General features: G+C 37.9%; 2 protein-coding genes across 5 annotated transcripts in view; both read left to right on the top strand.

Annotated features, from left to right (window-relative positions):
• The window catches only part of LOC117983276 (uncharacterized), a 170,392-nt gene extending 153,902 nt beyond the window's left edge, over nt 1–16,490 (top strand). For 3 of the 4 annotated variants that reach the window (XM_034969769.2, XM_069499097.1, XM_069499098.1), the window contains 5 exons: nt 9,919–10,061; nt 12,516–12,644; nt 12,805–13,885; nt 14,133–14,718; nt 14,795–16,490. In XM_034969769.2, the coding sequence (XP_034825660.1) occupies nt 10,016–10,061; nt 12,516–12,644; nt 12,805–13,885; nt 14,133–14,718; nt 14,795–15,964 (3,012 nt within the window). In that variant the 5' untranslated portion in view covers nt 9,919–10,015 and the 3' untranslated portion in view covers nt 15,965–16,490. The remainder of the gene's footprint in view (nt 1–9,918; nt 10,062–12,515; nt 12,645–12,804; nt 13,886–14,132; nt 14,719–14,794) is intronic. The other variant, XM_034969770.2, reaches the window with a different exon arrangement.
• Nucleotides 16,491–18,615: 2,125 nt separating this feature from the next.
• On the top strand, nt 18,616–22,932 carry Taf4 (TBP-associated factor 4). Its single transcript, XM_034969771.2, has 2 exons — nt 18,616–18,870; nt 20,125–22,932. Exon 2 carries the CDS (start codon nt 20,136–20,138, stop codon nt 22,098–22,100), a length of 1,965 nt encoding a protein of 654 aa, XP_034825662.1. The 5' UTR covers nt 18,616–18,870; nt 20,125–20,135; the 3' UTR covers nt 22,101–22,932.
• The last annotated feature ends 1,790 nt before the right edge of the window (nt 22,933–24,722 follow it).

Below are 24,722 nucleotides of genomic sequence, written 5' to 3'. Positions count from 1 at the left end.
AGTCTTGGCATGGGACTAACTTGGAAAATCGTAAATCATCTGGCTCTTTTTGTTTGGGTTCCGTACCTCAAAAGGAAAAGGAACCCTTATAGAATCACTTTGTTGTCTGTCTGTCTGTCGTGTCTGTCAAGAAATCAACAGGATACTTCGCGTTGACCTAGAATCATGACAGTTAGGTAGGTTTTATAACAGACATTAAGAGAAAAATCCGAAAACCGTGAATTTAAATAACCAAAAAAAATTAAAATGTGTTCTTTAACAAATAATTAGTAGTAGTATTTTCAACTTTTAAAGGAGGGAGGATGTGTAAGATTTTTGAAAATCTTTGAATGCAGTTTAAGTTTTCTTTAAAAACTCCCCTTTTCTTCTCGCCTCACAGATCGCTCTAAATATAAAACAATTGTACATCTAGATAGGTGTGTTTATTTTTGGGTGTGTGTTTTTCGACTCCATCAAGACATGTTATAAAATGAAATTTAAAAAAAAATTATACCTACTTGATATTCAAAAGCATTTAAATCAATGAAGCGAATTCTAAAATTAGATCGATCGACTTCGACGATTAGAGATCGACTTGAAAGTCGATTTAAAAGTTACTTACTGCAAATACAAAATATGAAAATGAACAACATGGTTTGGTTACCCTACTGTAGGTTACGCCCTTCGTGCTTTACACCAATGAGTCATTGCGATGCTGATCACCTCGCGGGCTTGCGAAATGAACATTTAGAGTTTTGACTTAAATCGTGTTTAATAGGTAATTGAGGAAGTTCGTTCTTGCATTTTTGGGTATATTCATGCATTTATAGAACAACCTGTAGAAAGAGATTTTTCTTTAATTTATTACTAAGAGTTCTCCTCACGAAAACGCAGTAGGTACCTACGTATTGGCTATTAAAGTGCGTAGGGCAGCAATCATATATCATAGAACCAAGGCCGTTCAGCTTAACATTTTTACATAAGACAAACCAGGCAGATCTGCAACAAAAGTATGAAGTTATCCAAACTGCAGCTTTACCCCTTATATGGTTTTAAGAACCTCACTGGCGTGAAAATGATCGATGTAGACCGGGTCCCGGTCTCGGGTTCATCTCCTAGCAGGAGCAATATATTATAACAACATCTAAACTGTCTCGGGTTTGGTTTGGTGGGAGGCTTCGATATCTAGTTACCTCCCTACTGGGAAAGCCGTGCATCTAAGTGATTTAGCGTTCTGGTACTATAGAACCTGTGCCACGTAGAAACCGATTAGCTGCCATTTCCCTTCCAGGTTAGCTCAATGCCATTTTAGACTACATTAGACATGGTCGTAAGTGAACCACCAGACGAGATCGATCGTAGTGAAGTGCTAATTACTCGTAGTAGCAAAATAAAAAAATAAAAATCTCTGTATGCTTTGAAGTGCCAAAATAAATAAAACGTAAATCCGTTTTGGGCATCAACACGGGATGATTAAAATTCCACGAGCACTTCCTGGAGTGACACGAAATGTTCACTGAATCTGAATTCACGTGACATATAAGTATGTACCTATCTACCTACCAGCTTAATATACTTCTGTTGATGGGTTGAGCCTCATCGTTTCAAATTTTGATGGTATATTTCTATTAAAATTTTTGTCATTTACCTAAATAAGACTTCATACCTAGGTAGATTGGTACCTATATTAATTATTATCTTTACAAACACCTGTATTTTCACCAGGGATGCGGTGAATTTGGTTGGTTTAATCTAGAAAATCTTTATAGCGAGAAAAACACATTTATTTACATGTGGTAATAATCGGTAGAGTTAATTTTTTCGTTAGATCTTATGGGTAGATAAAGTTCAGAGTTCATAAAGCAAGTAGGTAGTATTTTATTTACCATTAATAATAGATGAGATTGCCAATGGTCTACGCCCGCACGTAGTCTAAATTCCACGGATACGATTTGCCTCCTCATTTCTAATTATAACCGCTAAGATTTGGAACACGAAGAGTGTTCAGCATCAGTTTTCCCCTCCAATCATAATATGGGTACCTTCAAGTCAAGAGTGAATAAGCATCTTCTAGGCAAGCGCGCTCCATCTTCGGCTGCATCATCACTTGCCACCAGGTCTGATTGCAGTCAAAAGTCTATAAATTTTAAAAAAAACAAGAATTGCCATTTGAGCTAAACTATGATGTAATCAATACGATAGGGCCTATCAAACAAGCAATAGAATACTCTACCACTGTCGACTAAAATACATAATAATCAAAGTCAGGACTAAGTAATCAGACAAAAGAAGATTATAGTTACCTACATTTAGACATTTGTAGCTACTGTGAATGCGTTTCGGATACATTCAGATCACGTGAGAGTAGTAAAATAATAAAACTTTATCCTCCACGTCAGCGTTTTGAATAAAATGCAAAACGTGTCTGGGCTGCAGCCAGGACAATTGTGTGCACCTTGAATGAAAAATACAATAGGCACCTAGGTAATGTCTAGATACCTACTTAATTGTACGATAGGTTTTGTTATTATTTTTGTATTCCAAGTAATAATTATCTAAGTCTTTTATAAATCACCACTGGTAACTATTCCATCTTTAGTGCTTTTGTATCCGGTGAGGTTACAGTCAAGCCCTAACTTGGAACTGGATTTAAAAATATATAATACATATAATATCGGTATATCATTATAACATGATTTTTATTGTACTAACTGATGCCCGGAACTTCGCTTGCGTGGAATTTAGGTTTTTAAAAATCCCTTGGGAACTCTTTATTTTGTAGTAGGTATAAAAATTATCCACGTCTTCATGTTTTTAACTAGGTACAACCATGCAAAAAATCTTTTCAATCCGTTTGCTCCGTTGTGATGTGATTGATGGACAAACCAACACATTCTCGTAGTTAAAGACCTGGAGAGTGATAAAGGCTACTTTTTATCCCGCAAAATATTTTTAAAAACATAAATCATCATCGTCTAGTAGGTATATTATAAAACTTGGAATAGACGGACAAACCCGCGGAAATCTGCTAGTCAGTGTTTACGAATTTCGATGTTTACCTTCCTTCGTGCTTAGTAAGAGGTTTATAGTTGAAAGGTTATTTGGCATACCCGCGCACAAAACTTATACGTATCTGGATATTTTGGCCACGAGCCGATTTGTCTGACAAAAGGCACTGCTGCCAACGCTATTTGTGAGTTGTGAATTATGTTAACATTCGTCTAGGTTTCGCAGAGATCGGTAAAAGTAAAACTTGGTAGAAAAATACTTTCATGCAGATTTCGTCTTTTCATTGAAGGATGCCTTGTATAAAGCGGAAAACGGTATAAAAGATTATAAATTTACTATGGTTCCCCATGATTAAAATGATTAGGCTAGGCCGAAAAACTGAGGATGGTTTGTACTGATATCCATGATTTGGTACAGAGTTAGCTTACATCCCGGAGAAGGAGATAGGCTAGGCTAGGGTTCGACACTAGTCGGGCTAACGTCGACTAAATACGTGAGTAAAGCCAATTTATCATACAGGTATGTAGATTGTAGGTATAATGGAAATCACTCACGATACAATAGGAAGGTCTTCAAATTTTTCAACCACCACATAAACCTACTGGTTACATATTTTTTGCACGATTCCCTTCGCAGACTACAATGGGAATCGGGGTACAGCATAATCTAAGTTAATTGCGTTCTTGATTATCATATGAATACCCTAAAGAACATATCGTCGCGCATCCACTCTTCGCATCGAGGCGGGGATTAGAGCCTCTATAAGATGCCAGAAAAATCTGCAAAGAGGCTTACGCTTTGAATAGAATCTCATAAAACATTCCGGTAAATCCTGCTTAAGGCTCTATTATATGATAGGAATCCGTAAAAATGTTGCTTTTCGATAAACGTAATTTTTAAGAGAAAACCAAAGAGTTCTAGGTATTATAGTGAAGTAAAAGTCATTGTAATAATTCGTCACTTCTACCTAATCCGTCAGTTTCCAGAGCTTTTATACTCCCACCACTTATATTTTTCACATAAGGACCTAGGTATGTTGTATATTTACATGTATAAATTTGTTCTTACGTATTATTTATTCCTCATTACGAGGGTCGTGGTCTCTTTCCATTAATCTCATAATGATAGGAGTTCTCTTGGTATTTGGGCCAATAAAACGGTGGGTTCCCAGAGATTTCGACTCTTAGGTAGATATAAGTTTAGTAGGAATGTTTTTAGTATTGGCTGAAATTATACGTCCGATAGTAGATAGGTACTCTATTACGAATTCCTTTTCGATAATCTACACTTGCGTATTTGAAGCATAGACGAAAGCACAATGAAGCGTGGATCCCATATGATCTCTAAAGGCTTCGCCCCTGTACAAGCGTATGCCTCATTAAATTTTGTTTGAATAGAGGGATGAACCAGCCACCAAACTGGTCAGATAGAGCGAGTACAGTTTGCAAATAAATATCTCCAAAATAAGGACGCTTAAGCTTATTATTTGATGATGGATTGGTGTCCCATGGATCACATGGATGGACTCATATTAAGAAGATGCTTCCATGATTGATCTGTTTTGTATGTAAATTGGCGATCTTTCATATCTATAGTATTTTGCTATATACAGCGTATTTGATAAATCATTTAGCACGACAATTAATGAGGTATGTAGATAGTACCAAATAGGTTATCTCTGTTACTTAACAAACGATCTTTCAAGTTCACAGAAGTTTTTTTATGAGGATCAACACCCATTCATGTAGGTACACCGCCACCCCAATATACACATACACCCATGTGTTTATGCTAGATGGCTCGTCAACCCTATGATCAATGAAGATGCACTTTAGAAAAACAAAGAATAAAAACCTTATTACTCGAAAAGCTAATCTGCTAAATAAAATCATTATAATATCCATCAGGTTTTTCTGCTAGCCATACTATAAACTATGCATCAGCTGAATGAATGGTTGGAGGCAGGCAGAGCCGCTACAAACATAGACACCATCACCGCACCCATCTCGCGAGCAAACATTCGCCAGACCAACACCCATTCATGCCAGCCCCAATAAACACACCCACATACACGTGCGTGTACGTCACCCTCTGAAGATGCCTTAGGAAAACATAACCCTTGTTGTTAATGTTCATCATAAATTAAAGTAGGAAATAGTTGGAATTAATTTAGATAGGTGTGTAGGTATCGTAGTTTAGGTACAGATAGGTTACCTCAGTTATTCATTTATTAATATTGTCTTCTTTACAAAGTTGATTTTATTCCCACATTGAAACGTTTCTAAAGTTTATTGTTATTCTGATATAACCTGACAGAAGTACTTATTTAAAAAACCAGTCAGGTGCGAGTCGTTACGACGACTCGCACCTGACCAATCCTACCATACCGCAATCCGATGATATCGTCGCACTTCAATAATTAAATAATGAAATTATAATATTACTAGCTGATGCCCGCGCATTCGTTTGCGTGGAACTAGGTTTTTAAAAAATCCCGTGGGAACTCTTTGATTTTCCGGGATAAAAAGTAGCCACTCATGTCACTCTCCAGGTCTTTGACAAAAAAAGTAATTTATAATGCGTAAAAAATGACTTTCACGTGCCATTTAACTTTAAGTGTCAAATATCATTAAAAAGTACGATTTTAGTCCTAATTTTAAAGGTGAACCGTACTTTTGATTTGACAGTTGACCCATAGAGTTAGAATGGCGCGTGAGATGTCATTTTGTACAGACTATATTATTATATACCTAAGATGTTAATATGCATCGATCTGCAATACGAACATAATATCCATTGAAATGCTCTCAATAGTCCGCTGCAGACTGACTGGGCAAGCACAATGCATGCCAATTTACACGGCAACCTGGCTTGCAAGTTCGAAGCCTGACTGACACGGCCGTCAAGCTATTGAATTACCTTACCGCTTTCGTGATTAAGGTAGACGTCATTTCGCATCAACGGAATTGCTTTATTAGGGAGGAGTGTGCTTGCTCTGTTGGTCTTCAATAGCTAACTGGTTAGCCCTCGATAGTTAGGCTACTGAATGGCTACTGAATTATTTGAAAAGTATGAATATATAATAAATTTGGGATAGCTTGCATCCCACGGATAGACATGGGCTATTTTTTGTCCCGGAAAATCAAAGTCCCTACGGGATTCCGCACTCAGCGGCGAGCGTGTAGTGCCAGTAAACGCTAAAAAAACAAATATACTGATGAACACTCTTCCGCGTCTCATGAGTTTCGCGTTGCGCAGTAACTTAAAAAGATAGGCAGCTACGTTTATTAATTAATTGAGTTGGTACAGTTTATTTATGATCTACAAAACGGCATAATAATTCACATTCATGCACATTACGACCATAAATTGTGCTCCCATAAACCAGACTGCATTTGGAACTCAGCATTCAATTACTTTCAATACTCCTAGCTATGCAGACTTGACTGCAGACCAGCGCATTGCATTTACAAGGGAATTCGGCTCGGATGCCTCCGACGCACTGACATGGCTGCTGAGGCATTCAAATACTCCATAGAGTCCATAGCCGCTTTTGTATATAAGGTTTACGTCGTTTATTTACTTTACATAGGTACCTCGTTTGGTTAGATGATGCCCGTGACATTGTCCGCGTGGATTAAGAATTAAAAATCAGTTTTTTGATTTTATTCCGAATAAAAAGTAGCCAATTTTGTATCCAGAATGCAAGCTATCTCTGTAGTCTGTACCAAACATAATATAGATGTCCGTACTCCGCAACTTAGGTTTTTAATAATTCCGTAGGAACTCTTTGATATTCCGGAACACAAAGGAGCCTATCTCCGTCCCCGAGATGCAAACTATTTCACCAAAATTTATCAAAATTGGTTAAACGGATCCATACCCTGAAAATGTACCAGAGAGTAAAACAGACACACTCTTCGCATTTATCATATTAGTATGCATTTGATACAGTAACATTTAGTTGCAAAATTAATCTAATTTGAATATTACTTTACCAAAATAGCTGTGATAACTAGTATTTTAGTGGTTAAGACGTCGCGTCGGCCTTCTATTGGGGAGGTCGTAGGTTCGATCTCGGGCACGCACCTCTAACTTTATGGGGCTATGTGCTTTGCTTTAACGGTGAAGGAAAACATTGTGAGAAACCCTTCATTTCTGAGAGTTTTCCATAATGTTCTCAATATGTGTGAAGTCTGCCAATCTGCCTGACGTATTATGGCTTAAACCCTTCTCATTCTAAGAAGAGACCAGTGATCAATAGTGGGCCGATGACATGATGATGATGAAATACCTACTTTACGAATCTCTTACTTTATCACCGTCATCTCAACAACTTGTGCTCAATAGTAGCTCAGTTGTGCCAACTATTGAGCAAAAGTTGTTCTAACAAAAAGGAATTCTGAATTAAAGTCGATTATCTGTTAAAATAAACAAATTTATTAAACTAACCTAGACGCACTACTGCACGCTACCGCAACTAGACGGGCGTGGATGTAGGTTTTTAAAAATCCCGTGGTATCTCATTGATTTTCCGGGATAAAAGCGTGCTATGCGTTAATCCATTGTACAATCTATCTCCATTCCAAATAACCAAACCCTTCGAGTAGTTTTTGTATGAAAGGGTAGGGTAACAAACTTGCCCACAAACACACAAACTTTCGCCTTTATCACACTTAGTGTGATAACTTACTGCACACCTGCTACTTTGGTACTTTAAAAAGCTTTCAACAATACCTCAGTGCTCTGCAAATTCCCTAACCTTACCGACCTTAAGATTAGTCCTTCGCTCATGAATCCAAATGCCAGAGCCCACAAAGGATGCCAATCGTGAATTACCAACCGCAATCATTCGGCTGATCGTAAATTACAAATATTTCCATACCAGATTCAAAGTGCTTGAACCAGTCGATTTTTCTAAGATTATTAAATACTAGCGACCCGCCCCGGCTTCGCCCCGCTCTTTAAAAATAAAATATAGTCTAGGTCACTCAGGAATAATGTATGTTTCTATTGGTGAAAGACTTGTTGGTTCTGTAATTCCAGAGATTACCCCCCTACAAACAAACTTATAAACTTTACCTTTTTATAATATTGATTACATAGTATTGATTTCAAAGTCCTCTGTCTAGGTCTAGGTAAAAGACGAAATATTTTCATTATCACCATCAATCACCATTACTTACATCATTATCTTACAAATTCAAAACAATGAAAAAGTGTAAATGGTAATGGTATTTTGAATAAATGTTTTGGGTTTGAGACTTTCGAGTTAAAACATAGAGGTAAAACGTGGTTGTAAAACAACTTATATCCACGCGGATGAAGTCGCGGGAATCATCTATAGTATCTATATAAATTTTGTGAAATATTTTACATGGTCAATTAAAATGTCAATACAATACATTATTGCAAACAGTTTTGTTTATTTAGGTAGCTTGTTCGGGGTTTAACTGATTTCCATAGTAAACAATTTGCGGTCTTGCAAACCAATTAGCCTTTTCTACATTTACAATACTATCCAAAATTAATTAAAGTGTATCAAATCAAATTTATTACTGGAATATGTACTTGTGACACGGAATTAATAACCAATAAGTAAGTAGTTGTATATTACATTTAAAAATTAAGTAATTATTAGTATTTCATTTTCTAATTGGATAGATTTATTTACTAATATTTATATAATTAAAATAAAAGTTTATCTAAATAAAAAATCTATCTAATTATTTATATCGAAATTTGGAGAACTCATAATATAGTTCGCGACAGGTCGAGATGGCCATCGGGGTATGAGGTGGGAGGACCGCGCTCGCCCGCACCGAGTTAGCGCGGGGGCTGTGCGGGTGTGCGGGGCGTTCCCATCCATTGCCTTACCATCTCGACCTGTCGCGCACTATTGTTATTCAGAGAGCAATATGCCTATGGTGATTTGTGTGGTACTTACTGAAGCAGTGAAATCCCTAATGAGTCAATGTTGTGATCGATGTCAACCTCCAGTCTCTCCCCCCTGAGGCCTTTTCCCACATGTGGCCCATTAATAAGCTGTTAATTTCACATTACCTATACCATAAATTTATTTTAATTATAGTGGTGATTCGGGAAATTTATGTGAATATAAATAAAGTTTTAATTTGTTGTGAAACCACAATCCTGGAAACTAAATGTTGCCCGACATATTTATGTACTGTTACTACTAGACGCGACATCGGTTCTGCTCAATAAATTGGGCAGTTGGAATGAGACTGTATGGCGTCACGCTGCTTCGTATTTTCAGCGATTATTTTGTTCACTGAAATGGGTGGTTTATTACATCGGCTAGCAGCGGTGAGGTACGGCAAGGGTTGAGTATAAAACATATGAAATTACTAAATGATGCTCGCGACTTTTTCGCTTAGGTTTAGGTTTTTAAAAATCCCGGGGGAACTCTTTGATTTCACGCGGGATAAAAGTAGCCTATGTTCTTCCCCGGGATACAAGCCATCTCTTTACCAAATTTCGTCAAAATCGATTGAAAGGATGAACCGTGAAAAGCCAGCAAACAGACAGATTAGTATAACTAGTGGTATATCTACGTACCATCATTCCTTTACTCCTTACAATTACAATAAGTAATTGAATAATTTACTACTTAAAAGAAAGTAAGTTAGAGAAAAATTCAAATCTGCATCTGATTTTAATTTCAGACAACACATGTTTTTTTTTATTAGAGACAGCTTGCATTAAATATTAATGAACTAACCAATATGTCAATGCAAAGAAAGTCTACAAATCTAAACCTCTATATCACCATCATCTAGTAAATTATATTCAATCGTACCTAACTAATTTGGCGAATTACGTCAAATTAGTATTAATTCGAAGAATAGATTAGCTGTTAATGGTGTCCTCATATATTTTTTTACTTATAAATATTCTGTTTGGTTCCAGGTACACACTATAAGCAGTCGCATTGACCACAATGCGAGCTCGCCACAGTCACCTGTTAGCGTGATAGTTTATAAGCAGAGAAACGAAAAAACGTGCCATGGATCATCGGATATTCATCTTTCTGGCGGTGTCCGCCCACCTATGTAAGTTTCAACCAGGTTTTCTTTTTTAATCGATTGCCTTATACATCTTTAGGGCTGCGTACTCGAATGTTGCCAACGAGACTATTAAACCTCCGCTGTCCGTTCGTTCATCCGTAAGTCCGTCCGTGTGGCTGTCAGCGGGGGCTGCTTCTTGTGAACAGTAAAAGGTAGTAGGGAAAGCGTTGAAATTTTCACAGAAAATACTAATTATTAGTTTATGACCACAATTTAATTTTTTTTGTGTGATATAACCACAAATTCACGGTTTTCATTTTTCCCCTAATGCCAGCGATAAGACCCACCTACCTGCCAAATTTCATGATTCTAGGTCAACGGGAAGTACCCTGTAGGTTTCTTGACAGACAGATAGACAGACAGAGAGACAGACAGACAACAAAGTGATCCTATAAGAGTTCCGTTTTTCCTTTTGAGGTACGGAACCCTAAAAACAGTAGAAAAAAGTACCTACGCAAAGGCGTACTAATTATGCGATCCCTCCATAATAATATTTTCAGTATAAAATAAAAATTAAGTTAAAAATATAAGCTTAACAGTTAATAAATATAATAATTAATCTCCCCGCAAAGAGAACCTATTGAAGTGGCAACAGAAATAACAATAGTCATTCTGGTTAGGCCCAAAAACATTATACCGAACAAATGATGCATACAAAGTACCTACGGAGCGAATGAAAATGTTTAGAGCAAAGTAATTGAAAACATATAGATTGGAATAGGGAGGCGGTCCCGATCGGATCTAAGGTGGACTATCTCAGCCCACTTGATGGCAAATGGGCCGGAAGTAACAAGGATATAGCGACACGACCTCGCCAGAATTTTGGTCCCCACTTTCTATGAAAATGCGATATAAATTTGTATTTGGCAACGCACGATAAGGTTTGAGCTAAGCAGTATAATACGGTGGTAGCTTAAACTTGTGCCAAATTTTAGCAACTACAATAATTCCTCTACTCTAACTTTTAAATAAATCGAGCACACAGAAATCTTGTTATACAGGGTGTAACCAGAGCGCTAGCAAAAACTTAGCGTTATACTATCTAAACACAATCCAATACCAATAACCATTTGCCTCATTTTGTAGTTTTACTGATTTAGTATTTTTCAAACTACGACGCGGCATTGACTCAGAGTGGCCTACTTACGAAACGTTTGTTGAGCTCTAGCGTCAGTCAGATGTTTTATTTGCAATATATCGTGAACTTTTACAAAATATATGAATTGTTTTTCGCGTTTTCGTTCCTGTCTTCGTTTTTGCTAGCGTTCTGGTCACAGCCTGTATTTACCAAAAACAAACATTATAATCAGTATTCTGTACTCTGTAGGACAACGTGTCGTGGTAAAAGCCTTCCTCTAGATCTAGAATTTACCAACTGCATCTTGTAGGATTTCCTTTTTGCAAAATCTTTCACCAGTGCCAAACCAAAAATAACCAGAAAATAAAAGGAGAAACCAGACTTTTATCAACGCAGGTTCAAGCGCTGGGGTAGATGTCTAGAAAGCTAAAATTTTGCACGTTAGTGCACCACCACGCAGAAAAGATTTTCAGAAGTTCCACAGTTCCCGAAAGGCAATGTAGAGCGCATATGTAGATATGAGATACTTTTGTCTTTAAAAAAAATTGCCTGACTACGGACGGATTTTCAGAAATTTCAACCTAACGGAGCTGGTGCTTGCTTTATTTTCGGCTTGTTTAAAAATTAAACATGATTCAGAACTATATCTACTTACTTATTGACCTGCCAGCCTACAAAATTAAATGCCCTTCGAGTATGTCATACACTCCATTTTCTTAAACCCATTAAAGAAAACGACATCACACATCATTAATCCATGAAGCAAGAACCACGCATACATTACGCGTGGCTTTCTTCGTATCTGCCCCCGTTTCAAACCAAGTGTAGGTACTATTACAGATCATTTAAACCTTAATGATATTGAAGTAAACCACTTGATGGCTTTTTATCTTTCAATTGTCTACAAGCTTTTGAATTAACTAAAACGTGAAATAGTAGATTATTCAACATGGAGGTAATGACGTAATGTCTTACGTCCGCGCCAGGATAAATCCCAAGCGTAACGAGGGAGCCTAGAGTAACTCCCGAGCGTAGCGAGGGTGTTGCATCTAGAATCCTGAGTGAAGCGCGGGATTTAAGGGCGCCCAAGACTAAGACAGTATTACGATCAAGTTCAATACTCTACTTTTCACACCTCGCGAGACAATAAAATCAAAATATTCATATGCTTAAATAGGTACCTACCTATCTGTCTTTAGAAGTTTCTGGCGTTTATTACACTTTATGCATTAATAGTTTCCGGAATTAAATTACTGCTGCCATATCATTTGATAAAAATCAAATCCAAAGGGCCCAATTAATATTATGTTTTCAATTAACGTTAGTATATTATCTAAAACACCATCTTATATCATTTCCAGGTAGCATAGCATCAGGCGAAGGTCCCGGAAACAACTTCCTCACGCAAACAGTCTACGGGTTCCTCGACTTCACGACTACGATAGGAAACACTGTTATGGTCTTCTCGCCTCAATCTGCACCTCCACCAGGTCGTTTTTCATTTCATAAGTATTGCTTCATTTAATTTATTTCAAACTTATTTTATATAACTATTTTTAATTTTAATAAGAATACAATGTATGTATACATAATATGTAAGCAAATTTTAACATTTTTGAGTCTTATATTAACGGACTTTTCTCTGTTTAGAACCACCGCACACAGAAAAGTCGGTCCAAGAAAATATAATTGAGACTAAACCACCACCTATCAGCAATGTAAAGCCGGAGGCGATCAAACCTAGTAAAACCACGGACAAGAACAAAACGAATAAAGCAGGTGCCCCAGTTGTAGCATCAAGTGCTATTTCTGTTGTAACATCTCCTCCAAAAAAAGATGATAAGGTTATCAATGTTCCGAAGTCTGCACCTAAAGAGCAAAAACAAATAATAACAAAAGTTGAAGTTGTGGCCGGGCCCTCTAAAATTGTAGAAAGTAACGCAGGTAAACAACCAGTGGCAAAACCTAAACAATCTTCTCAATCCAAAAAGCAACAAAAAAATCAAGCTGTTAAAAGTGTGACTAATATTGTAAGTAGTAAGGTTGAAGTCAAACAAAATCCTTTACCGTCTTCCGTGATTAATAGCGTAATTCAAATAAAGTCTAGCCGGGCTGAAGAAGAACCCGCCATCTTAGTTTCTAATAACATAGGGGAACCAGAATATGATTATCTTTCACGACAACCATCTGAATTTGTAGAAGAAACATATAGAGTAATTAATTTACGGCCATCAAAAGCTCATCCACCAAAGCCAAAAAGTAATTTAAAAAACCGACACCAACCAACTCCACCTCCAGAAGATGATGAACATCCCATAGGTTTGGTTACTACTCTTGGAGGAACAATTGTCAAAGATGGCCTTACAACAATTCATGAAACCAGTGTCATAGGTACATACATATCAGGAAAATACGCTCAAGTCTTAAACAGCAATTCAAAAATATTGCAACCTGGCCATAAAGCCAAAATATCACCAAGTTCTCCCCACAGAATCTTAAAAACAGCGGCACCTGCCATATCCAAGAATCACAGGCACAATTTAGAACCAACACCGTCTTTAAGTGATGGAGATAATAGTAGTAAAACACCGCGACGACAAGGGAACAATGGAAGTTCTTTTAAAAATCGTCACAAGTCTCAACATATTGAAAATATTGAGAGTGCTGAACCACGAAGCCAAAGCAAAAAATTCAAAAACAGAAATCCTTCCAATGCTCAACGTACTCAGAGGTAACATTTCGTCTAAAATAAATTAATATGCACATACAGTCATCTTTATGGTATTATGGTATTTATGCTTATGCATCTTTGTAGTAAAGAGAACCTACTATTAAATATATTATTATGTTCATGTACTTTTTTAGCTAGTTAAATATTACTTAAAGTAGTTACTATCATCACCCATCACATTTTTGACATTTATCACGAGCAATATCGCACGCGTTGATTATTTTACACACTAATTCTCGATTTTCAGTACACGTTTTGGTCGACCAGCAAACAAACCTCAACTGGCAACCGTATCTGTTTTCAGTGAATCTTCGTCACAATCTTTTTCTAATAGACGAAAAAGCAACCGAAACTCTGGTCACAAAACTGTAGTCACGCCATCAAGTAACGGCGACAGCCAATCGAAACGTGGCTTCAAATCTCGCATTCAACCTACAGCAGTAGAGCAAGTAACGCCAGCACAGACAAGCGTTTACAAATTTAAGCTGAATCGAGCACCAGGATCCGGACGTTGGCAATATAAAACAAGCCCTAAACCTAAAGTTACTATTCGCAAATCAAATGGTGACGATGAGCAACAAACGACGACGCCAAGTTTAAATCCACTATTTGATGACACGCCATCTAACGAACTTCAAGCAAGATCTGATAATGATTTGGAACAATCTGGTTCTCAAAGTGGACCTGGCACTCTCGTAGAGAATGACACTGATGACGATTCATTAGAAAAGCCACCACCAGTTGAAACACTAAAAGTAGAAATTTCCACGCCAGCAGATTTTAGAGACGTTTATTACGAAATTGCTACGCTTAAGTCACCTTACACTTTTCAGGTATTTTAAAATATTTACTCCTAGCTCGAAAGTTTAATATTGTACAATAATTTTTAACCAGTCTTTTGTTATACAGGTTGGACGTGTAAAAAACACACGCATCATAACTGTGACAACAACGATTGAAAAACGAATCGAACCCACCCAATTGCCATTTAATTCTCAAAATTCTTTAAATGAACCTTTAACTGAAAACATATTAGCAACAGCTTCACCTTATGGAAAAGATAACTACCTGTTGGATTCCAGCATAGTAACTTTACCTGCAATAACACTTTCTTCGGATGTCGAAACTCCTCCTCTAGAAACTATTACTGAAACATTCAGTACAACACAAAATATGCTCAAAACACATATATTACCAATTGTAAGAGAGCCTAATATAACAAGTAGTCTCACCTTTATACAGACTTATCAGATTACAAGACTTGTAACAGCTACGAAAACGTTACCTCCAATGGAATTCTTCCAGTTTATACCGAGCAAGACCCTTAAGGAGTTTAATAGTCGCCTAGATGAAGCTGGTTCTGAGCTACATTTGGAGTTAGATTTTGGAGATAGCAATGAGGATGAAGAAGGGACATCACGTCGCGTATTCCCCTCTGATTTGGACCTTGCGAACATAGGATCCAACTTTGATTTAACAGAAATCGATAAATATAGAGATAATCATTTAAGGCTGAAGAAAGCTCATGGACAAAACAAAAACAACCAAGTTACAGAAGCACCGAGTCCTTCTACTCCAGCTTTAAGCCCCGAACAAGCACAGCAACTGGCTCTTCTAAGATTGCTCAATCCCGCGGCAGCTGCACAAATTCCAACCGTCATTACAACATCGAAGCCTATTCTCAAATACGAGACAATTTACGAATCACACGTGATTCCAATATTTGATGGGAAGAATACCATTCACAGCACACTTTCTAGACCGGTAGCAACAATAACGAAAACTGAATACGAATTAGGCACAAGCAGTTTACCAGCGCTGCCAATCAATCCGCTGTTCCCACAACAGTTCACTGTAACTTCGACTCCGGTTGTTTTGAACACAGAAGTGGTTGCCACAGAAAGTCAAGTTCTGAAATTGACATTCGGCGCGAAGACATTATTAACAACATTGTACACGACTAAAGTTGTTCCAACTGTGTTGACGTCTTATGTTACATCCTCCATACCGGTGCAACAGAGCGCAAACTTCCCAGGATACTTTCCAGCGCCATATCCACCATTTCCTTATGTAGGATAAATAGGCCAGTATTTCTTGTGGTAAAAGGAAATTATGTAAAGGACAATGTTAGTGATCGCGTTAACGCGCGTTAAGTTTCGCAGACAAAAATGAACTTAGAGACAAAAGTGTGTGTTAATAAAAGTGGACTATATTGCTCGTATTGCGCAGAAGTTAATTTTTAAGATTAAGTAGTACCTATCAACATTTGTGAAAGAGCATAAGAACTGTAAGTTGTGTTCCTTTACTAAAGTGTTAAAATTCGGAAGAATATGTAAATGTTTTGTAGTAACCTCAATATTGTAAAATACCTGAGGATTACTAAATAAGAATTGTGAAAAGTAGCTGTAAATGTAGGTACTGCAATTTTTATAAATATTTGATAAAGGCTTTGTAAATATTTGTAATTTATATTATGTAAATATTAAAATGTCACAATGTGTAATTACTTAAAATAAAATATAAACCATCGTAATTGTAGATAACATTATTGTATTTTTATACATTTTGTAAATTTATGCTTTAAATAAATTGGTTCATATTAAAATAGAAATATTTGGGTGTTTTATTTTATTCATTTCGAACATTCTGTAAGTCCGTACAAAATGACTCCTCACGCGACATTTTAACTCCATGGGTCGACTATAGTCGACTGTCACGAAACCGTACTTTTGACATGAAACAAAAAGTTAAAATGGCGCGTAAAGAGTTTTAAACTTTACGCGTTAAATAATATGTTGCGCAAACAATTGAATCAATTAGACTTACTTAGGGCGGTAACGCACTCATCCGATCCGAGACCGTGAAAATACGTTCCGAAGTAGTCCTAAAACTATTTGTACCGGTTAGCCTATGACATTATATGACTTAGATATTTTTATATCCGTATTTTCACGGATTCGGATCGGATGACTGCGTGATCGCTCTTACAGTACGCGGCAGAAAATATTGGACATCGACCTTTAGAAAGAGATAGCGGTTTTGTTGAAACTGACAAAACGTGACATAGGTATGAGTGAAAGAGACAACGCTCTACGAAGCCAAAATCTCTTTCTAAAGGCTACTGTACGGGTTATTGAAATTCCTTAATTCCAGGCAATTTAATCAATTATGACGTCACGACCACACGAACGAATTTACTGCAATACCCAGCCATACCTGAAAATTTCAGCAATGTTATGCAAAAAAGTTGCTCCAGATTGCTCCACTTATTGCTCCAGATTGATCTGACTATAGGTAAATACGTGCTGCCGAGCAACAGTTGCTTAAAAAATTGCCCATGACGTAAGCGCACCCTGGGATAGCAATTTTTCCACAAAAGTTAGACCGTAGATAGGTATATTTTTATAATTTTTATAGTGTAGATTCCTACACTCCAAGGAAATTTCAAAATAATAATTTAAATACGTCATATTAAAAATTGCGGACCGGCTGGACGTGGGCTGGACAAATTTCGTCACTGGCAGTGGCTTAGCGTTCAGACTCGAGCGTCGGGCGCGATCCCAGGAGACGCAGGTTCGAATCCTGCCGGTGCGCAATTTTTGACATATTATTGTACCTATTTAAAATTATTTAGACTAGCTAGATAGCACATAGCAAGAGCTAGATAGCTGATTGAACAAGATAGACGAAATTAGCTTTGTCCACCGATAGAGGACGTTGGTAGCTATAAGTATAAGTAGGTACCTAACCATTTACCTACATGACCTAAATACCTATCCATACTAATATTATTATAAGTGTGAAAGTTTGTCTGTCTGTCTGCTAGCCTTTTTTACAGAAATTTTGTACAGAGATAGCTTGCATACCGGGGATTGACATAGGCTACTTTTTAATTTGTATCCCGGAAAATCAAAGAGTTTCCATGGGATTTAAAAAAACCTCAATCCAAAGTCGCGGGCATCATCTAGTAAGTAATAAAATATTATGATAGGAATCAGGAAGTAACCAGCTGCAGGACTGCGCGGGCGAAGTCGATGCGAATTGCGAACCACCGAATTCATTATAAACGACTTTTATGAGTATAGGTACGAGCAAGTCTTATTAAATAATCAAAAATGGTCATTTATTCGTTAGGGTTCCGTACCTCAAAAGGAAAAAAGGAACCCTTATAAGATAACTTCGTTGTCTGTCTGTCTGTCTGTCCGTCTGTCCGTCGTGATTCCTTAAAAAATTAACTCAAACACGAAGGGTTCCATGCCGTCGTACAAGAAATAACATTTTAATTTTTTTTAATTGTCCTGGCGCACATTTTTAAATTTTTATTCACCATCCTAAGACCAGCTTACGCACGAGCACGAGTCTCCTCTCAGAATGAGAAGCACAGGCCAATAACATATATTATGATGAGAAGGGTTATGGCCTATCGTCTACCACGCTGTCTAAATGCGGATTGGCAGACTTCACAAACCTTTGTGAACATTATGGGGACCATACCATAATTTACACGTTTACAATGTTACCCGTGGTGACTACTCTAACTTTTTAAGTTACAAAAATTAATGTAACTTTTGAATCAAGACCCGAGAGAGAATATACCAGTGTTGCCAACACTGGTATATTCTCTTTGCTGGTTACTTTGTCTGTGGCGCTCTCATACAAATTTTTAAGAAATAAGGTGCAAAAAGGCTAGAACCCAGAGCCGTAAAACCAGTTTAAAAAAAAAATAAAGAAAAAAAAATGCAAATAATAAATTACTAAAAAAAATATTAGGAATCTTTTAAGAAAAGTTAAAATGAAAATAATGTTTTGATTAGGGACTTCAATTGTGAATTTTACTAATATTTAGCTCAGAAATGTACCGCAATTAAAAACAGTGTAGTGAATTCCATCAAAGTACGACTTTATTTATGTTATTTCAAGACGTGGCGTTACAAAGGACTCAAACAACGCTAATGGAGGACAGGAGCAAGGTGTTCATCGAATAGGTACCTACTCGAACTACTACTAATTCAAATTATCAGATAGGTATCGATCGTTTTGAGTTCATTTTGTTATTAATTTAACCTATTATTAAAAAAAGTTACCAAAAAACACTGCTGAAACTTTTAGTAGGTACTTTGTAAAATTTAATTTGCTGTTGTTGAAAAACATCATACAGTATTAATATTATTAGATATTTTAGTTGCCTACCAACTATATAACATAATAGAGCATCTATAGCTGTTATTGATGGCACAGCACTTATTGTAGTTTTAGAAAGATTTTATAATACTTAAATGTTCTACAAAAACACATGACTGTCTATGCACTCTTTCTTATATCTAAGCTTAATACCTTAAATACATGGTTAATAATGAAGTCACATTTAAGCGCTATAAAACTAGTCAAACAAGAATTCTGTCCATCCATCCATCCATCAGCCTGTTTGCGTCCACTGCTGGACATAGGCCTTTCCAAGAGCGCGCCACCAAACACGGTCCTCAGCCTTCCTCATCCACCCGCTCCCCACCACCTGCTTCAGGTCATCGGTCCAGCGGGCTGAATTCTGTGCTGGGTCTTTCTTCTATCTTCATACTAATATTGTAAATACAAAGTATCTAGCTATGTCATCTTTTCACTACCTATCCACCTATCCGATTTTGATGAAAATTGGCACAAAGATAGCTTGCATCCTGGAGATGAACATAGGTAGACTACTTAAAACCGGTAAATCAGAGTTCCTATGGGATTTATAACACACTAAAACCACATAACGTCAGTGAAGTTTTAACAGTGTGTAAGTCATTTTTGGCTGATTTTAACATTTTCAGGCCATTCGATGAAGGTAGTTCACTTCCATTCTGGTAGAATGGATCAGTCTTTTATTTCGTATGGGGGGCATAGGGTTCAGATGCGTAAACATCACATTGTGTGCTTACATCACAAAAAAAATAAAATGTGTTCACTGTTCATGTACAAATAATTAATATTTTCAACTTTCAAAGTAAGATAATATACCAAGTGGGGTATCATTATGAAAGGGCTTTACCTATACATTCTAAAACAGACTTATTTATTTTTATGCTTAATAGTTTAATTTTTCGTGCAAAATGTTGAAAGATTACAATTGTAGTACAGAACCCTCGGTGCAGTCTGACTCGCTCTTGGCATGTTTTTTAACTAATGCTAACAATATTATTTTGAAACTGTTGTTGTTTTGAAATAATTAATAACATGAAATTTTATTTGGTTGTGAACAGGTCAAACGAGCATGCAGTCATCTGACATGGTGCCAGTATCAGTAAACTCCAGCATGGCTGGCTCGATTCCCAACGTGATGACTATCAACAAGCCGGGAGGACAGAATGTAGTGGTCACTACACAGAATCTTGGAACAGGACAACAAGCTATAATGCCAAATGTTCAAATTTTAAATATGAGACCAGGGGCTCCAACGGTTGCTGCTCAGAAGTCTGTGGCTACCGTGTCCCCTCGTGTCGTCATTGGAACTCCCCAAGTAGTTGGGACTAGAGCAACTGCTCCTGGTATTACACTCCAAACACTGCAAAGTCTCCCACAGGGGCAGCAAGGTCACTTGTTGCTAAAAACTGAAAATGGCCAATACCAGTTATTAAGAGTAGGGCCGGCGCCTACTGGCGGAACACTTACTACGCAGCAACCACAGACTTTGCGGCTGTCAACCGTACCGACGCATTCAGGTGTCCCAACAGTATCGACGAGCGTTGCCGCGCCTGGTCCGATGACTGGGCAGATACAAGCTGGACAGATGGCTGCTCCAGTTGCAGCAACACCTGTTGTCTCAATGGCTGCGACGGTCACTCAACAGCCTGCAGTTACAACTCAGAAACCACTGGACAATACAAAAGAGAAATGTAGAAACTTCCTAGCAAACCTTTTAGACTTGTCCAGCAAAGAACCAAAATCAGTTGAGCGTAATGTTCGCAACCTTATTCAAGAGTTAATAGATGCTCAAGTGGAACCGGAAGAATTTTGCGATAGGCTAGAGCGACTTCTAAACGCCAGCCCACAGCCTTGTCTTATTGGATTCCTTAAGAAAAGTTTGCCCCTGCTACGACAATCTCTTGTCACCAAAGAGTTGGTAATCGAAGGCATAAATCCACCATCACCTCAGGTTGCCTTCAACACTATGTCAGTGCCAGCACCACAGCCTGTGGCAGCTCCAACTGCTATGCCCATACAAAAGCCACTTCCAACTGCAGGTAACACGATAGCTGTACTACAGAATATTCCAGTGCACACAAAAATCAATGTGACCAAGGCTGGGAAAACCATGACAGTGAATAGCAAATCTAATTATGCACGACCAGCATCCTCTTCATCTTCCGGTCTTTCCACAGTTCTAACTGCTAGCAAATCTCTTCTGAAAGAAAAGGAGAAAAAGGCATCTGCCCAGTTTACCTCTCAACCCTTCGTTGATGATAAAATGGCTGGAGATGACGATATAAATGACGTAGCTGCCATGGGTGGTGTCAACTTGGCTGAGGAATCGCAAAGAATTCTAGGCTCTACTGAAATGATTGGCACACAAATCAGATCTTGTAAAGATGAGTACTTAGTGCCTTCGAGTTTGATGCAAGCGCGGTTGAAGTTAATAACTGCAAAGCATGGTCTCGAGGATCCATCCGCAGATGTATCTGCCCTCATCAACCATGCTGTACAGGAGCGCCTGAAAAACTTAATAGAAAAGTTAGCCGTCATCGCTCAGCACAGGATCGACTCACAAATAAAAACGGACCCTCGGTACGAAGTCTCACAGGACGTAAAGGGGCAGTTAAAGTTCCTAGAGGAACTAGATAGGGTCGATAAAAAGCGGCGCGAAGACTCTGAGCGTGAGATGCTGCTCAGAGCTGCAAAATCTAGATCCAAAAATGAAGACCCTGAACAAGCTAAGCTCAAGGCTAAAGCTAAGGAGATGCAGAGGGTAGAATTGGAAGAGTTGAGGCAACGCGAAGCTAACCTAACAGCTCTGCAAGCGATCGGCCCACGCAAAAAGCCTCGTATCGATGGACCGGGCGGTTCCGGTGATACCGCTCTTCCATCAAACTCACAAGGTCCTACAGGACTAACTGGTCGTAGTCAACTGGCTCTCCGCACTCGGCTGAAACGTATCAACCTGCGGGATATGCTCTATCTCATGGAGCAGGAAAGGGACACTGCACATTCTCTCTTGTTGTATCTTAGTTACTTGAAATGAAATATTGGACTATAAATAATACTAAATAATGCCTGCGACTTAGTCCGCGTGAATTTAGGTTTTACAACAAACCCAAGAGAACTTTTCTATTTACTGGAATGAAAGGTAGCCTACATCCATATATGGGATGTAAGGTATATCTGTACCAAATATTGCATGATGTTTGCGTACAAAATGCACATATAGTACGCGACAGGTCGAGATGGCAATCGGGGAGGGAACACCCGCCCAGCCCCCGCGCTAACCTGGTGCGGGCGAGCGTGGATGACGTGCGGGGCGTCCCCCCGCCTCATACCCCAATTGCCATCTCAACCTGTCGCGGACTACACCTTGACTATCGACCTAAAAATTATTTCACTCTTATTTGGTGCTAGGCACGAATTCTATACTTATTATTATAGATTATGTTATTCTTGATACCTGCTGCATTTTGATATAGCACGCGACAGGTCGAGATAGTAATCGCGGTATGAGGTGGGGGACGGACGCCTCGCACACCCGAACGTCACCTATACGCTATTCCGCACCGGGCTACCGCGGGGGCTGTGCGGTGCGTCCCCACCCCGATTGCCGTCTTGACCTGTCGCGTACTATAAGTATGTAATGCTAAAAACTGCCTACTGTGTAGTGTAGGAGGATGTGAATATATTGTTATGTTAGGTATAGCTCCTATCACATTGGCTTTTATTTTACAATAGCAATTTATCATCCTATAATATTATTAAGTAAATGATTTTGTTGATAATATAATAAAATAATGTGGGTAGATTTTTAAGACAATTGGTGTAAAACGTCAGTTTCTTTGCATTAAATACAAATCTGAATGAACCAAGCTAACCTTTTATTTCAATTTCCGGTAAGGCGGTCGAGGACAATAATATAATAAGTATCTAACATAGAAGAGAATGAGGGGTGGAGCGGGCGATAGAGAGAACTATGCACGGAGTTTCTCTATGTGATCAAATCAGAAATGAGATCTATAGGAGAACTGAGTAACCGACATAACTCAACGGCTTGCGAAGCTGAAGAAAACCGATAGACGTTGCCAAGGTGCTAGAATGGTGACCTCGCACCGCATAAGGCGCAGCGTTGGAAGATCCCCCACTAGGTGGACGGGCGACAACAGACGAGTCTCAGGGAGCCGCTGGATTCAGGCGGTGCAAGACCGTGACGTATGGAAGTCTCTACAGGAGATCTATGTCCAGCAGTGGATGTATATCGGTTGATGATGATAATGAAATAAGAAAACTGCAATCATGGTCAAATTTTGTATTTTACAGATTTATACTTAGATGATGATGATGATGATGATTTTGGTCGTGGATTATTATTATATTATTTAGTCGGATCTACAAAGCTAGGTTAATCGTTTTCTCTTTTAATCTGACATTTTGTAAGCCCCTTTGGTTAATCGTCTTGACATGATCATTAATGACCCATGCCTTGACAGTATTATTTTGTGGCCTACCCTCGTAAATATGTAGAATAGAATAGACAAAGATAGAAAAGCTACGAAACGACAACTTAATAAACTAAGACTCTTACTATGAATAATTATGAGAGAATGTCGTCACGATAATAGCTGTTGATAATACTTTATCAGCAATCAAATCATTGCAATCAGTCCTCGAAATACTGCTAATGAACAATGAAGATAAGCACATGAATTTAAACGTAAATATAATCGCACCAATATTTTGAAATAATAACAATATGGACGTCAATAAAGTTTTGTTTCATAGTGATTTCAAACAATAGGCAAGTGGTTAAAAGTACCTATAAGTTTCACCAGTGCGATGATTATGACGAGCAAGATTTGGCTTCAGCTATTAGCCGTAGTAGCATTGTGTAAGTACTTATCCACAAGTCTTGAATTCATTTCGCCACCAATACCTATCGTTTGCAATGGTCTGTATGAATAAGGTAGGAAGAGCAAAATAGTTATTTGTTATGCAAGGGTGCAAAGATGTTATTTTATGCCGAGAGTTTGTATTGAATTCCGAGCCAGCGAAGGATTCTAAGGTTGAACCACGAGCGAAACGAGTATAATATAAGATATATATAAGATAGCGAGTATAAGTATGAATGAAATGATCAATAAAGTTTTTTAAAAATAGAAATGAATTATATTTTAATTTACTTCACTTAACAAGTTAGTAAATAATAATAAATAGTAAAGACAGTAAGGACGAACCGCGTTTCTGAACGTTTCATTATCACGTAGTATTTTTAATAATTGAAAGAAAAAGTAAGTAGGTAGGTACGCAACCATAGACGACCGGACGTCACGTTCGAATTTCAACTCGTACTTTGTGCCCTAGGGAGCAAAATTACCACTTTCCACTCAGATTTCAAAGGGCAAAAGGATTGTTTTCGAACGAGTGAGATGAAAAATATATTGAAAAGATGGCAGGAAAAGTTTAATTTTCCTACCATCACGTGGGAACTCTTTTCGGGGATAAAAAGTAGCTTATATGACGTGTTAGAGAAGTCAGGGACCAGGGGGTAGATATAAAATATCTTTATTCTAATCAGCCAAATCGGTCGTCACTGTGGCGTGGTGGCGTGATTGAGTAGGTAACAAACATCCTTACCTATATTATAGGATTTTATGTCAAATAA

Source organism: Maniola hyperantus, chromosome 6 (genome assembly GCF_902806685.2).
Source record: "Maniola hyperantus chromosome 6, iAphHyp1.2, whole genome shotgun sequence".
NCBI classification, from domain to species: Eukaryota; Metazoa; Arthropoda; class Insecta; order Lepidoptera; family Nymphalidae; genus Maniola; species Maniola hyperantus.
Note: the sequence above shows the minus strand (reverse complement) of the source record. Positions and strands in the feature narration are given on the sequence as shown.

Bases quoted from the DNA above. Each gene is read 5' to 3' on its own strand.
- Taf4 (XM_034969771.2), top strand. From the start codon at position 20,136: ATGCAGTCATCTGACATGGTGCCAGTATCAGTAAACTCCAGCATGGCT.